This window comes from Lagopus leucura, unplaced genomic scaffold, assembly GCF_019238085.1.
Source record: "Lagopus leucura isolate 7727_CA_CO unplaced genomic scaffold, USGS_WTPT01 Super-Scaffold_100001, whole genome shotgun sequence".
NCBI classification, from domain to species: Eukaryota; Metazoa; Chordata; class Aves; order Galliformes; family Phasianidae; genus Lagopus; species Lagopus leucura.
The window spans coordinates 40,292,439-40,307,983 of record NW_024962262.1 but is presented as its reverse complement, the minus strand read 5'-3'; the positions used below and the strand labels follow the sequence as shown (position 1 = coordinate 40,307,983).

Below are 15,545 nucleotides of genomic sequence, written 5' to 3'. Positions count from 1 at the left end.
ATGAGTTGCCATCATACAGACCACAAAACAAAGCAAATCCTGTTTTGTCAAGCTACAAGATTCTTCTTTCTTTTCCCTCAGATCATATTTACAGCATTTGAATATTTGCATAACTACTTTCTTCCTGTCTTCTTTCAGTGGCTTTCATAGCCAATGCAATGAAAAACAGAATGATAATAGGCATTCATCTGCACGAGGATGCGTCCGATGTATTAAGCCCATTTTTGCTTCTTCCTCATATGGAAAGTGGAATACATTAAGTATGCATATATGATGACTGCATCTTCTCGGTATTTGTAAAACCAGATATCTTTATGTCCTGCAGACACTATGGTGAAAAGATATGGCTTGATAACAAAAAGTAAGGTTTAAATGCAGTGCACTATGAACAGCTCCTCTTTACTATAACCCAAGGCCACACAATTGACATTGACGTTAACTGTGGGCCCAAACGAGAATATTCATCTGTATGGAAATGCCACATAATCCAGAAGGCTGGAAGGGAACTGGAGGTGTTTTGGGTTGATGTTTTTGCCTGCCTATTTGATCTGTGCAAAGTGGAATAGAATCTTTACTTAGGAAATTCACATATAATGACAAATACAATAGTGTTTAATGGCAAGCTATGACAACTTTTGAAACAACTATTTATCTGTATTTAGTCTTCCAGTAATTTTTTTCTTTTCTTTTGGCTTTATCACTTGTTTTCAGAAAAAAGCAGTACACATCCACTTATTTTTCTTTCTCCCTTATCCCTCCACCTTAATTCAAAAGTATTATGAAATAACTGAAGCAATATATTATGGGTGACAGAAGAACCAGCACTGTTTTTTAAAACATCACAAAAAGAGAATGCTCCTCAGTCCTCCCAGATCAAATGGCACCAAAATCTTTTCTCCAAAAATCTCTGAAAAAAGAAGACCATTGTACATTTGAGGATATGGTTTGTCAAGTTCTAAGCTATACTTGGTCTACAATGATTTTAAGTCTTCAGGTTCAAAAGTGTCTACACCTTCTTCAACCATTTCTGAACAGATCTTAGTAATAGAATGACAAAATATACTTACCAGAGTTAGAAGCAAATTCTGGTATGTATGCTTGTTTAAAAAAGAAAAAAAAAAAAAATAGAAAGGGTGATATTGAAGTGCTTATAATAAAATAAGTATCATTATCTGTAATCTTGACAACATGCATGTCCACATAATATCTAATTCCATGTAAAAAAATTGGAGGCATAACTACTGAAGTACTAGTTCAGGAAAGCAGTTTTATTCAACAAAAGAACTTATGCTCAAGCTTAAAATATTCTGATGCTTTTCTGAATCACAGCATCATGGTGAAAAAATAATCTTATTTAAAAATTTCAACCTCAAGGGAAATTGTACAGGTTTGGTGTTGGTGGAAGACTTTTCCACAGCTCTTCCCATAAAAATTTCTTGAAGAGGCAAACTCTCAGCTGCAGCAAATGGGCAATTCAATCTATAGAATAATTTACACAACACACCCCATTAAACTGAACTAATACCATGCAAGATTGGAAAGATTACTTGGATAAAGCCAAAACCCAACATCGAGTCAGAATCAGGCTCATTCAGAGCATTGCTGGCTCTGATATGATGAGATATGATCCTAAGAAATTCCAGTATAACTAAAGAAAACTCAGTTCTACTGCCTATGCATAGGCTACTTTCACACCATGTGACAGAAGTGCAAAAAAAATTAAATTTGTTTTGTAAGCAAGAGAGTATTAATGTTCTCCAACTAATCTTACAGCTGTTAACGTGCTGCTCATCTTTATTACTCTTACTGTAATGCCAGTCTATGTTACTCCCCAACTGTAATCACTGGTATTTATTTAGATTTATTTATACCTCCAAAAGAAACAAAGGGCACGGATATTTAAAACCAAACACAAATAGGTAACTTGCGTGATGCTCCCTTCCATCACACTGACCACTCCGCCTTAGGAAATCCTACCTCAGGTATATGGGCTGACAACATCAACACTAACTTGCAGGCAAACAGATGAGAGATTTAGTTGGACAGGACCTTTAGAAGTCAAATCACACTGCTCTCTTTTTGAGTGTTACCTCTATCTTTTACGAAGAAACTGCCTGGGCAAAATCCACCAGCCATCATGTTCAGCCACTTACAACTTTATAATAAAAAGTGGGCCATACTATAATACAAACAGTAAATTGAAAACAGGGAAAATGTCATTTCCTCTTCAATTGCAGTTTGAAATATATATATATATGTGTATGTATAACTGTTTTAAAAAAAATAATGAAGGATGGTATACTTGTAAGTATACACTATCATTAATGTTATTGTACATTATTTAGCACATTAAAAGACTTCCCACCTTGCATAATATAAAATTTCAAGGAATAAAACTATCTCATGCATGGCACAATTTAAATAAACTCAAGAAGAAACAACAAATCATTGAGCTAACCATGACTGTCCATAAAGCTCACACATACAGCAGTGAAGCCTCCCATTGTTCTAAACTAACATGTTCTGTACTATTCTTGTAGCAAGTTTTTTTTTTTTTCTTTTAATAGCAACTGTTGTACATATCAAACAAATGGAGTATTTGGACAGATATCAAAAAAGTATGAGAAAGACATAAAATGGTTCATTTACAATGCTGCAAATGTAAAAGTTATCTGGAACATCTTAATAAAGCATCAGACCTTTCAAAGTTTAATTTCACTCTTCAGGCAAGTACAGACATGACATACATTTAAAAATGGGCGTTCTTTTACCACTTCTCACAAACCAAGACACAGTGCAGGTATAGCCCTACACCAAAGAAGAATATCAGTTATATTATTGTTACATTAGATGATGTTTTTGCCATTTCTTCAGAGGAATGACTCTTTATTACATCTTTGATGAACTGTTCGAGTGCAGTGAAATATCCCTGGCACTGCCAAGTGTCATTATGAGTTCCATCAGGAAAAATTGCCAATCTCTTAGTCCGAGCTGGGGATAATTCATAAAGTTGCTTCATCATAACTGGTGGAATTAACTGGTCAGACAACCCAGAGATGAAGAGCGAAGGCATTCTGCACTGAGAGATTTTCCTGTAGGACAAAAACTTATTTTTGTAGCACCATAAAGGAAGGTATCTCATTGGAAAGAAAGAAAACAAAGTGCTGGCCATGTGTGGGATGCTAAGAAAGGTGTTCTCAACCATGATGGCAGATATCCTATGGGAATTTTCAGATGCTAAATGAATAGCTACTGCTCCCCCTAAGGAACGGCCAAAGAGAAAAATTTTTGTTTTATCAAGATCAGACCGAGTCATCACATAGTCTAACACAGCCTCAGAATCTATGTACAGGCCTTCTTCACTTGCTTCTCCTTCACTTTTTCCATACCCTCTATAATCAACTAGGATTAAGTTTACTTTCAGGTTTACTAGCATTAACAAAGCATTTGGCAACCTGTGGCCAATGTTGCCTGCATTCCCATGAAAGTAAATGATGGTTGGAGAATATGCTGCATTGTCCCCCGTGTATCTCAGCAGAATAAGATTGAGAAGAACTCCATCTTTGGTTTTGATGAAGATGTTTTCATGCGGTATACCAGTAGGCATAGGAACATAAAGGCGTGATGAAGAGGGCTGTTCAGGAAAGTAAAGCAGCATATCCTGGAATTTATATAATATACCTGCTATTGACACAAATATTAGTAAGAGTAGTATGATGCCTCCATACAAGTGGAAAGTTACTATCAAAGGCAAAAGAGAAATACGGCAGAGACCCCAAGACCAGGAAGCCAAAGCTAGTAGCCATCTTTCAACAAAGGTCCAAAGCATCCGTGACTTTTCCATTGTAGTAGTCAGTGATCTTCTACTTCAAGTAAATCCTATAAAAAATCCAAAGAGAAATATAAATATAAGAGAAAAAAGAATCTCTTTAAATCTTCTGGAAATATGAATGCCTTGTTGTACATCATTACACAAAAGCATAAACATTATACTTGATGGGAAAACCCCTTCCAATTTTTGGAAAACATTCAGATCTGAGTAACAAGTAGAAAAGCAAACATAAGGAAAAGGCTTTAAAATAATCCTAAATCCCAATTACAGAATTTTAACAGGCAGTGTCTAACAGTAGCACTAAAAATTAATTTACTGGAATCTCAACCTGCATTTTCCTTCATTTATCCCTGCTGTCCACAACACAAAACATACACATTGGTTTGTCAAAAGTTCTTGTAAGTAATTCTAGAATCCAGGGAACACAAACAAAAATAGCTGTTCTTTCCACACTGCTACTGATTAAGTAATGTTAAGAGGAACATTCAGTAAGCCTATGTACTCCACTCTGCAACCAATCAATGCTAACAGCACACACGTAGGGACAGCTATTGTTTAGCTGTTGTAATCACAGTTGATCAAGGTTGTGCAACACAGAGTAACACATCAACCTATCAGAAGAAATAAACTCCATTACAGCAAGATACCACATAGTGCTTACATTTGTAACACATTTTGCTGTTTTTTTTCTTAGTTCTGATTTATAATGACAGCTGTATGCTCTCAGGTCTGTAAGCCATACTGAATCTGTAGCTAAATGGCACGATTGTCATCATACAAGACCACTGAGAACAGTAGCTACCTATGTTATGCTGCCCTGATCGATGAAAAGCACAACTGTTGGTAAGTCCAAAAAGAAAAGACACATCATAAACATACAATGCATAAGATGACAGTGACGTCCTAAAATAAAGGATTAAATTATCTGGATCAGGCTGAAAAAAGGTCACCTCTATAAGCCACTCCCCAGATAAGCATGCAGAAAGTCCAGGAAAAACTTCCATCTTTTATGCAAATTATTACAAGTAAATCAGAAACAAATCTGTTACACCTTAATATTTGCACATTTATCAAGTGCAATGTGAAAGAGTTTTTACACATTCTATCTACTCCAAACGTGCAGAAGTGAAGAAATAAGAAATAGCTTAGAGAACAACTATTCCAACTCAGTTTTCTTATATTATTTATGAATTCATATTCAGTATCCACGTTCATGTACGCACAGATGTTGCCTGAAAACAGACAATTTAGGACAGAGGATATTAGGTATTTCCATTTCTAACAGAACTTTCTTTTGTCATAGGTAAGCTCAGAAAACATGGGTTAGATGAATGGACAGTAAGAACTGGTTGACTGGAGCTCAGTGCTGTGATCAGTGGCACTGAATCTGGCTGGAGGCCTGTAGCTGTTGGTGTCCCCCAGGGATCTGTTGCATTCAACTTATTCATCAAGGCACATGAAAGCAGAGAGCACACCCTCATCAAGTTTGCTGATACCAAACTGGTTGAAGAGGCAGATACACCACAGAACTGCACTGCCATTCAGAGAGACCTGAATAAGATGGAAAGTTGAGGGAAGAAGATCATCATGGTATCCAATTAAGGGCAAAAGCTGGATCCTATACATTGGGAGGAGGAACCCGTGTACTGGTACAGGCTGGAGGCCGACCTAGTGGAATGCAGCTCTGCAGAGAAGGACCTGGGAGTCCTGGTGGACAGCAGGCTGATCGTGAGCCAGCAGCGTGTCTCTGTGGTCAAGGCCAATGAGATCCTGGGGTTCATTAGAAAGAGTGTTGCCAGCAGGCTGAGGGAGGTTCTCTTTTCCCTCTACTCAGCCCTGGTGAGGCCACAACTGGAGTACTGTGTGCAATTCTGGGCTCCCCAGTAAAGGCATGGAGCCCCAGCAAGTCCAGAAGAGGGCTACAAAGCTGATTAAAGGGCTAGAGTATCTCTCCTACAAGGAAAGGCTGAGTGAACAAGGCCTATTTTGCCCAGAGAAGACTGAGAGGGGATCTTATTAATGTGTACAAATATCTTAAGAGAGGATATCAACAGAATGAGTATAGGGTATTTTCCGTGGTGCCTGACAACATGACAAGAGGCAACGGACTCAAACTGAAACACAGGAAGTTCCAACTGCACATGAGGAAAAACTTATTTACTTTGAAAGAGATAGAGTATTGGGACGGGCTGTCCACAGAGTTTATGGCATCTGCTACTCTGGAGATATTCAAAAACCTGCCTGGATGTGATCTCCTGAACAATATGTTCTAGGTGACCCTGCTTGGTGCACTGGGGATAACTAGATGATCCCAAATTGTTCTTTGCAACTTCGACCATTCTGCGATTCTCTAAGTGGACAAACATTTCCTACATTGAATTAGAAGACCAAAATTAGTAGCACTGGTAACAACACAATAAAAACACTCCTCCTACACCTCCTATTCAATTTTGCTTCGTTATGAAAGAAAGTAGGGCCCAAAAAAGCTTTCTCAACAAGATGTGCCCAAAAGACGAATAAAAATGACTGATAAAAAGGTCAAAAACGTTACATAAGACAATAAGATATTTTGTAGATGGCTATTCCATGTACACTAAAGATTGATATTAGGAAGTAGGTAAGTTATAAAATCAGCTGTATGTTAACTTCATTTCTGCATAGCTTCATGTTTTTATTGCAGTAAGATAATTCTACCAAGGGGCTAAACTACTGAAATACTGCTGCTATACTTTGCTACTGGAGTAGAAAATACAATGTGCCCAGTAACTAGAACTCAATGTAATTCTGTACTACCGAAGTGCTATTACACTTCATCCAACAAAACAACTATTGCATTATTAAAATATGTATGTGAAACAACAGGATTTCATAAATCAAGCCTTGATACCAGAAACCAAGTTCAGCAAACACTAGAAGCATACACTCAAAATATGTAACCTACCTTTAGACTTTCTTCAGACTATACAAACAAAGCTCTACTGCTCTTTTCTGAGTCACGATTACGATTAGAATTTTGTTTATCATCTAATTGATTCAAGTTTCCTCCCATCTTTCTGATAAGGCTATATAAGAAAAGCCAGCTTTTGCGAAAGCTTTTTTTGATTATGCTTGTAATCTTAAGGAACAAGCAGAAAACAGCCTTAAAATACTAAGTTCTTCTTAGGTAAAGGTTTCTGCTGTAGAAGAGAAATGTGGCACAAGTTAACATTAAGAACTATCTGAAATTAAGACATAGCCAGAAGGCTGCTGTGCTTCAAACAGTGCATCTTGTTTAAAGACCAGTAAGGACCAGTTTGGTTTACAAAGCTGCAAATTGTATTGCATCTGAAAACATAAGTGAAATTTGGCAGCCCTGAGTTGCTGTCTTATCTACCTGCCTTCACAGCTGAATCTACTGTTCAGGAATTATTGCCACTGACAGACTTCTGTGTTTCATCAGATAAGCTACACACTTCATACTTAACTAACTACCCAGAACATAAATCAATCGTAATAATAAAAACTGTGAGAAAAAATTGTCTTTATGACTAAAATGTTTAAATGGTATTCTGCTGTGCTCTAAAGCAAGTCTTAAATGGTTAATATCATTATCAACTAAGTCCATAAAAACTTTTGAACAATTATTCACCCATTTTGAACAGCAGATGAAACTGTTCTTGTATTTGCCACAGACTTAGTCAAATTTGTGGTCTTTTCCTATGTTTTTGCTACTGAAAAAGCTATTTTACACGCTAATTACATTATAAAACATTTACCTTTGGATGTGACGATTTTCCGTGCTTCATCTCTGCCTGAAAGACAATTTCATTTGGGAACTTTGAGTAAAATTGTTTTTTGCATTACACACAATCAATGTTTTTAATTGTTTATGTGAAGTAAGCTTCAGGAGTATGACAGCCAGTACTCTTAGAAGTTATGCACCTGACTCACTGATGAAGCCAAACATACCATACTCAAGCTTTTGCATGAAAGAGCTGATAAAGTTGAAAACATCATTTTATAACGTAGTTTGAGAAACACTCTGAAATGTCTATAACTACATAATTATATAGTATAAAGTATGTACAGTATATAATAATAAATTCATAGTAGATCTACAGTGCCTCCAAAACTTAATCTTTAGTCAGAATATGAACACAAAGTTAAGAACAGCAGTATATCTGATCTCTTTAAAGAGCTTCAAAAAAGTTAAATTTTAACAATCACTGCAGCACTTAGGATTTCTTCGTGGCTTTGAAAAAGAGGCTTTTTTTCAGAATACAGAGAGAAATCTGAAGATACCTGTTCTATCATACTATAATTTCTTCCTCTACACTCCACCTCCTCCAGACAAGTTTTACACAAGTTTAACGTTTACTCACAGTCCTTCCAAAGGCTTCCGTAAGTAGAAATATTGAGTCCTCAACTATCAAAATACAGATCCAGAGAAAGAACTAGTCCAGAAAGAAAGACCTACAAGAAGTTTAACAGCAATGGGAAAACTGCACACTCTTGGTTCTAAAAATCTTATCGATGAACTCTCTCAGAAACAAAGCAGCTACTCCTACCTGAGCCAAAAGTGGAGCGTGCACAATACAGCATCAGACACTTAAGGGCTGTTTTCTGGAACCAGAAAGCCACTTTTCCTACTAGAGCACACTTCCACAGCTCTGCATGAAGCTGGGCATGCTCATGATTGAAAATGTTATTTTCTTAATCTCCATTATGCTCTTCGCTCATGCACAACTGACAAATCCTCATGATTCTTACAAGTATATCCCAAATTATGATGGCACTGTGTTAAGGAAACAAGAGCAAGAGCAAAAACGAGGGCTGTTACTGTCGTAGAGCCTTGGCATTCTAGTAAGTACGGACTCTTAAAACATACTACTTCCATTTTTACAGCCTGCTCAGTCTTTTCCATCTATTCCCGTGACACGCTAAGGAGAAAGAAGCCGTCATCTCTTGCCCTGCCTTCTTCAAACACCCCCGCGCACAGGGGCTGCGTCACATAGAAACTAATGAGGCCCACGGGGAGGGGGGGGGGGGAACACGTCGCAGCCTCTGTTTTCCCGGGGCTGGGAGGAAGGCACACAAAAGAGCTGCTCAGAGCCGTTGGGACAGACGCCCGCGGTCAGCCGAGCGGAGCCGCGTCCACCTACAGAACAGCCGCCGGCTCCCAGCGCGTCCACGGCCTCCCGCGGCGGAGACCCGGATGCCCCCGCCGACCGCGCCAACCTTCCAGCGGGACAGACAGGAAGGGATCAGACCCACCCGCCTCATCGTCCCGCGGTGACCGCCGCCGGCGGAGCCTCAGCCGAGCGCGACCCCAAAGCGCAACTTCAACTCCGTTCCTCCCAAGCCAGGAAGGCAACAGCCGTAACTCCCGCTTCCGGGTCAGGCAGTGCCCACTTCCACTTCCGGGTCACGCTGCAGCCGCCGCTTCTCCTTCCGTTTTCTCCTTTCTTCCAGGCCCTGTGGCGTCGCCGCGGTTTCCCCGCAGCAGCGCTCTTTGCGCAGGCGCAGCGCGGTGGTGGCGCTACCGCCCTGCTCCGCCCCTTCCGGAGTACGGGAGGGGGGGCAAGGCTGAGCACAGCGGTGCCGGGCTTTGCGCTTCCTGGATTCCATGTAAGTCTGTTTGGGGCCGGCTGCTCGCGGCGGTTCCTTTCCGTCTCACCCAGCCCTCTGCTCCTCCGCTTCTGCTCTCGATAGAGGCTGGCGGGCCTCGTCGTGACTGTGGCAACGGTGTGATGGTGGCAGTGGGCCTGCCCGCAGCAGGGGTGTGTACTGAGGGGCACATCCTGTATTTATTTTATTTTTTTTTCGAGATGGAATAATATGCTGGCATCTCCTTCCTTTACAAACGTGTGTATTTTTCTGGTTTAGTGAAAAAACCTACCCAGATGGCTTCTGCACCCGCCTCACAGCTTTCTCCTAAAAGAACGGTGGCCTCGCACGTGCCTTTTGCAGACCTGTGTTCCACCCTGGAGCGAATACAGACGTGTAAATCCCGGCCAGAGAAAACCAAGTACTTCAAGGATTTCTTAGATTCCTGGAGAAAATTCCACAGTGCTCTCCATCAAAAAGAGAAAGATGTCACCGATTCTTTCTATCCTGCTATGCGGCTTATACTTCCGCAGCTGGAAAGGGAAAGGATGGCATATGGAATTAAGGAAACCATGCTTGCAAAACTTTACATTGAACTGCTTAACTTACCAAAAGATGGAAAGGATGCTGTGAAGCTTTTAAATTACAGAACGCCCACCGGTTCACGTGGAGATGCTGGAGACTTTGCAATGATCGCATACTTTGTGTTAAAACCCCGAAGCCCTAAGCGAGGCAGGTTGACTGTAGAGCAGGTCAATGAACTGCTGGATGCCATTGCAAACAACAATGCTGCTAAAAACAAGGGACTGGTAAAGAAAAGCCTTCTTCAATTAATTACCCAAAGCACAGCACTCGAGCAAAAGTGGCTCATCCGGATGATTATAAAGGATCTAAAACTTGGTGTTAGTCAACAAACGATATTTTCAATTTTTCATCCTGATGCTGCTGAATTACACAATGTCACGACAGATTTGGAAAAAGTTTGTAGGCAGCTGCACGACCCCTCTGTATCACTTAGCGATGTTTCTATCACGTTATTTTCTGCCTTTAAGCCAATGCTTGCTGCTATTGCCGACGTCCAGCAAATTGAGAAGCAGATGAATAACCAGGTATTCTACATAGAAACTAAACTGGATGGTGAACGTATGCAGATGCACAAAGATGGTGATGTGTATAAATATTTTTCCAGAAACGGGTTTGACTATACTCAGCAGTTTGGTGCTTCCCCCCTCGATGGCTCATTAACACCATTTATTCATAACGTATTTAAAAGTGACATACAAAATTGCATTCTTGATGGTGAAATGATGGCTTACAATCCTGAAACACAAACCTTTATGCAAAAAGGAAACAAATTTGACATCAAAAGAATGGTAGAGGACTCTGATCTGCAGACCTGCTTCTGTGTGTTTGATGTATTAATGATAAATGATCAGAAGTTGGGTCATGAATCCCTGAGCAAAAGATACAAGATCTTAAGTAATGTATTTACCCCAGTAACAGGCAGGATACATGTTGTACATAAAAAAAGTGCCAGGACAAGAAAAGAAGTAATTGATGCTTTAAATGAAGCAATAGATAACAGAGAGGAAGGCATTATGATAAAAGATCCCATGTCCACCTACAAGCCTGATAAACGTGGGGAAGGCTGGTTAAAAATCAAGCCGGAATATGTCAATGGGCTGATGGATGAGCTAGATCTTCTTATTGTTGGTGGTTACTGGGGAAAAGGCTCACGTGGTGGAATGATGTCTCATTTTCTGTGTGCTATTGCAGAGACTCCAGCTCCAAATGAAAAACCTACTGCATTCCACTCTATTTGTCGTGTTGGCTCTGGCTACACTATGAAGGAATTATATGATCTGGGTTTGAAACTGGCTAAACATTGGAAGCCTTACAATAGGAAGGACCCTCCTTGTAACATTTTGTGTGGCACTGAAAAACCTGAAATGTACATTGAGCCTTGTAACTCTGTCATAGTTCAGGTCAAGGCAGCTGAGATTGTTGACAGTGATATGTACAAAACTGACTGTACTCTGAGATTCCCCAGAATTGAAAAAATAAGAGAGGACAAAGAATGGTATGAATGCATGACTTTGGACATGCTAGAACATGTTAGAAGCAGAGCAGAAGGGAAGCTGGCATCCAAGCACCTATATATTGATGAATATGATGAGCCACAAGAGAAGAAAAAGAGAACTGTACCAAAGGTGAAGAAGGTAATTGGAATAGCTGAACAGTTTAAAGCTCCCGATCTTTCTAATGTCAACAAAATTTCCAGTGTGTTTGAGGATGTAGAATTTTGTGTGATGACAGGAACTGGAAGGTACTCCAAGTCTGAACTGGAAAGCAAAATAGCTGAATGTGGTGGCAGTGTGGTACAGAACCCTGGACCTGACACTTACTGTGTCATTGTAGGAGCTGAGAATGTCAGAGTTAAAAACATTATTGCTTCCAACAAATATGATGTGGTGAAAGCAGAGTGGCTTCTTCAGTGTTTTCAGTCAAAAATGCTGGTACCTTGGCAGCCAGCCTTTATGATTCACATGTCTCCTGACACAAGAGAACATTTTGCTCGTGAGTATGATTGCTATGGAGACAGCTACACAGCAGATACAGATGTTGCACAACTCAAGGAAGTGTTCTCAAGAGTGAAGGATAATAAGAAGATGCCTTTGGACTTGATTGCTGAGTTAGAAGAACGGTATTCATGGAACAGCTGTCAACTGTGTATATTCAGAGGAAACACTATTTATGTGGACTATTATGCTATTATTAACAAGCCCAGTACCAAAATCCATGGCACAAGACTATCAATTAGAGCTTTGGAGCTCCGTTTTTATGGTGCAAAAGTAGTTCCAATTCTTGAGGAAGGTGTGTCCCATGTTGTTATAGGAGAAGATCATTCCCGGGTAAAAGAGGTGAAAGCTCTCAGGAGAATGTTTGGAAAAAAATTTAAAATTGTATCTGAGCTGTGGGTAACAGAGTCAATTAAGGAAGGAGCCCCAAAGAATGAAAATCAGTTCTTAATTTAAAGTGGTTTTTAACCTTAGATTAAAAGTAATCTTCTGGTCACCATTGAACTGGATATTATGAGCTTGTCTTAAATTTTCTTTGTGTTTTAAATCTGTGGCTGAAGAATAATGCTATTTCTGGAATTGAAGGAAGGCTTGTAGCTGTACTGTCATGGAAGCAAGGGAATGCAAAGCTGGTGAGAGAAAAAGCCACAAGATAAGTAATGTAAGCCTTTTACTTCAACAACAGCTCTCAGAAGAGATCTAATCTTTTAGATAAGAGAATTGCTAGCTATGAGCAATGCTTGCCTCTGTTGTTCAAGATGGAGACAATAACTATCTCATGGAAATTTTACTTTATTTATTTATCGATGATGAGATTCATATATTTTTAAAAAGAATATGATATATGTATGGTATGGTGCATAACTGAATAATTTATAAACTTTCTTTGTGCTGTTTTACTTTATTTACATTGGTTTTAGTATTAAGTTCTGTGCAACCTCAGTACCACTTTGGTTTTAGGATATTGCATTGATCCAATGTTTCTTTCTATAAACACTGTAAAATAGAACTCAAACTTCATACTGAGGTGCTAATAAATTCATACTTACCTATATATCTAAACTACAAATTAATTACTTAACTGTAATGATATCTTTTTCCATTGCAGTTCAAGTTAAACCATCAACCATGATGTAACTGGGCTTTTGCACTTTATATTTCAAAAAAGTTTCATGTGCTTTTTCAGTAATGTGCAATGAATTTCCAGATATTTACTTGAATGTATATTTTTTTAATAAAATATGTTTTAAGTCTGCCTGCTTATTTATTTATTTGTTTTTAAGTGAGAAATAACTCTTGAAAAATATGAAGTACTAGTAATGTATTTCCTTTTTTTTCAAAGCTATGCAAGGCTGCGGAAGCTAAATCTAATAATTTCTCAACAAGCTTCATAGTCTTCCTACTGACTCCCACAGCATATTAACAGCAGGTTTCTTTTTTAAAAATATCCTGTGGGTTAAGTATGCTGGTTTCGTTCATGTCTCTTTTTGTGTTTTGCCTCAGTTGTAATTAGAGCTAGAAATTAGTTCAGAAATTAGTTGTTCTGCATGCGTATTTATATGTAGCATGATAGTGTACTAGGTAATGTCAAATAATTTAGTTGGTGTATTTTCTTCTTTCAGTTACGTTTTTGCAAGTTTACACTAAAATGTTTAATAAGAAATTCTGTACTTCATATATCAATGTAATAAAGGAATATTTAATTGGTCTTTAGGGATCCTCTGTGGACGCTTTGGTGGCTGGAATGTACTGCTCTGTGGATGAGGTGTATATATCTAGAATATAGGCTGGGGGAGGACACAACAGAATCATTTCTCATGGCAGAATAGAAACTACTGTAAAAAGTCAAGAAAGTGTGAAGAATTTTCTGGATCTGCTTAGTTTTAAGAAAATCCTGAGAAACAATTGAAGGCTGGAAATGATTCAAGAAGTAGGAGTGTTTGTTCCAGGCACTAAAGCTTTTTGTAAGAAGTCAAATTAATTAAAGAGGTATGCAGAGGATTTCTGGCATGATGTCTAAGGAAGACTGAATATAAGGCAAGATCTGTAGGTAGTGGTATGAGCTGAGATAGACGAGTAAAGGTGTTTGTGTAGAAAACAAGCTGTCTCCTGTCTGTTCTGATTGGTATATTAAACAAACAAACAAACAAAAAAAGAACAAAATATAACCATATAAAACTAGCCATATTACTAGCTGATCATCATCCATCAAAGACAGTGTTCAAGAGAGAAAAAGCTGGAGTCAAAATGCTGAAACATTTGCCTGCAGTTTGAACTTCCTGAAGACCTCTGATTACAAAACATCCTCCTGTTGTACTTTCTACTGCAATAAATGCTCCCATTTCCTTAATTACAGTTAGATCTTTGAAAATAGGGATTTTGTAGGTGAATTTTTTTTTTTGCTTATTTACATCTTGTGTAAAACTGATTTTATTTTTTAAACAACTTGCCTTGAAAACAAACCTTCCAGTTTACACTGTAATATGAAGCTTATTTTAGGTGATGATGGTTGTGAAGAAGTGGAGGAAGAACAGAGCTGAGAAAAGAGAACTGTAGATCTTATGCTTTCAGGGAAGAATAGAAAAGTCTATTCATTGCCACTTTGCAAAAATGCTATCAGTGAAAGAGAAGGGAGAAGAGAGCAACATTCAGGATCTGTTGGAGATCTCCTACTATGAAAGGAGAAAGTAAGAAGGCACAATCTTAAGTAACTGATGTTCAGAAGGCGTTGGAATATGATACTGACAACAGTTATTTATTTCTAGGATAATTTACTGAATTGTTCTAATTCCGTTAATACTTGGAATACACCTGTCTTGTTAAGTCTTTGTATAAGTTTAAACCTAAAAATAGGAGTAAGAATATTTCACTTTTTATGGGAGGGTGAGGATTGCTTTCCAGAAAAGTTGTTAGTCTGTGTACCAGTGGCAGAACAAGAAGGCCTTCGCTAGTTGATAGGTGTTTACAGGCTGGCGCTGCTGCTCAGTCCTCTGAATTTATTTCATGTTTTGTGTTCTTATTCCTATACACTGAAAATAACATTGACATTTCTGCCATTTTGAGGGGCTTAAAAGGATTTTGCATCTGCAGATAAGACTTAAATACAGAGTCTTGTAAAATACCATATTATTAATGGCTTAATTATCTGTTGAAGACCCAAAAGTTAATAACATCGAAGGTAATGATGTATACACAATAGATTGCAAGCACCTGACTGTTGAAGATGTATGATCCTAGCAATCACATTTCAAATATTGCAAGTAGTAATAATGGAAGCTCAATTGCATGGATGAAAAAAAGCTTACCTCTTTTTGTACTACCACTGAGCTGTGATGTTACAATAGCTTTGGGTCTATTTATGCAGCTTTTACTTTAGAGAATATCAGAACCAAATTCCTTCGTTTTCCTCCTGCTCGTAGGAAGATAAATTGCTGGAGAATGGCAGGAATTTGTATTTAGTCAACACAAGAAATTTTTCATATATGCTTTTCCGTATACATACTGCATGATGTGATCACTAACTAATTAAATGATTAATTAAGTAGGAG

The 15,545-nt window shown here is 38.5% G+C and overlaps 2 protein-coding genes across 4 annotated transcripts; one reads left to right on the top strand and one right to left on the bottom strand.

The window, feature by feature from the left end:
* Window positions 1-1,247: 1,247 nt before the first annotated feature.
* Window positions 1,248-9,301, bottom strand: ABHD13 (abhydrolase domain containing 13). 2 transcript variants are annotated; one of them, XM_042867986.1, is made up of 3 exons: window positions 9,086-9,301; window positions 7,588-7,623; window positions 1,248-3,879 (listed from the first exon to the last, which is right to left on the bottom strand). In XM_042867986.1, exon 3 carries the CDS (start codon window positions 3,842-3,844, stop codon window positions 2,831-2,833), a length of 1,014 nt encoding a protein of 337 aa, XP_042723920.1. In that variant the 5' UTR covers window positions 3,845-3,879; window positions 7,588-7,623; window positions 9,086-9,301; the 3' UTR covers window positions 1,248-2,830. The 2 variants fall into 2 exon arrangements, with proteins under 2 accessions (XP_042723920.1, XP_042723921.1); XM_042867987.1 differs by lacking the exon at window positions 9,086-9,301 and adding an exon at window positions 8,974-9,014.
* A 74-nt stretch (window positions 9,302-9,375) lies between these two features.
* LIG4 (DNA ligase 4) lies at window positions 9,376-13,252 on the top strand. 2 transcript variants are annotated; one of them, XM_042867272.1, is made up of 2 exons: window positions 9,376-9,439; window positions 9,698-13,252. In XM_042867272.1, exon 2 carries the CDS (start codon window positions 9,715-9,717, stop codon window positions 12,451-12,453), a length of 2,739 nt encoding a protein of 912 aa, XP_042723206.1. In that variant the 5' UTR covers window positions 9,376-9,439; window positions 9,698-9,714; the 3' UTR covers window positions 12,454-13,252. The 2 variants fall into 2 exon arrangements, with proteins under 2 accessions (XP_042723206.1, XP_042723207.1); XM_042867273.1 differs by having other exon boundaries at window positions 9,381-9,591.
* The last annotated feature ends 2,293 nt before the right edge of the window (window positions 13,253-15,545 follow it).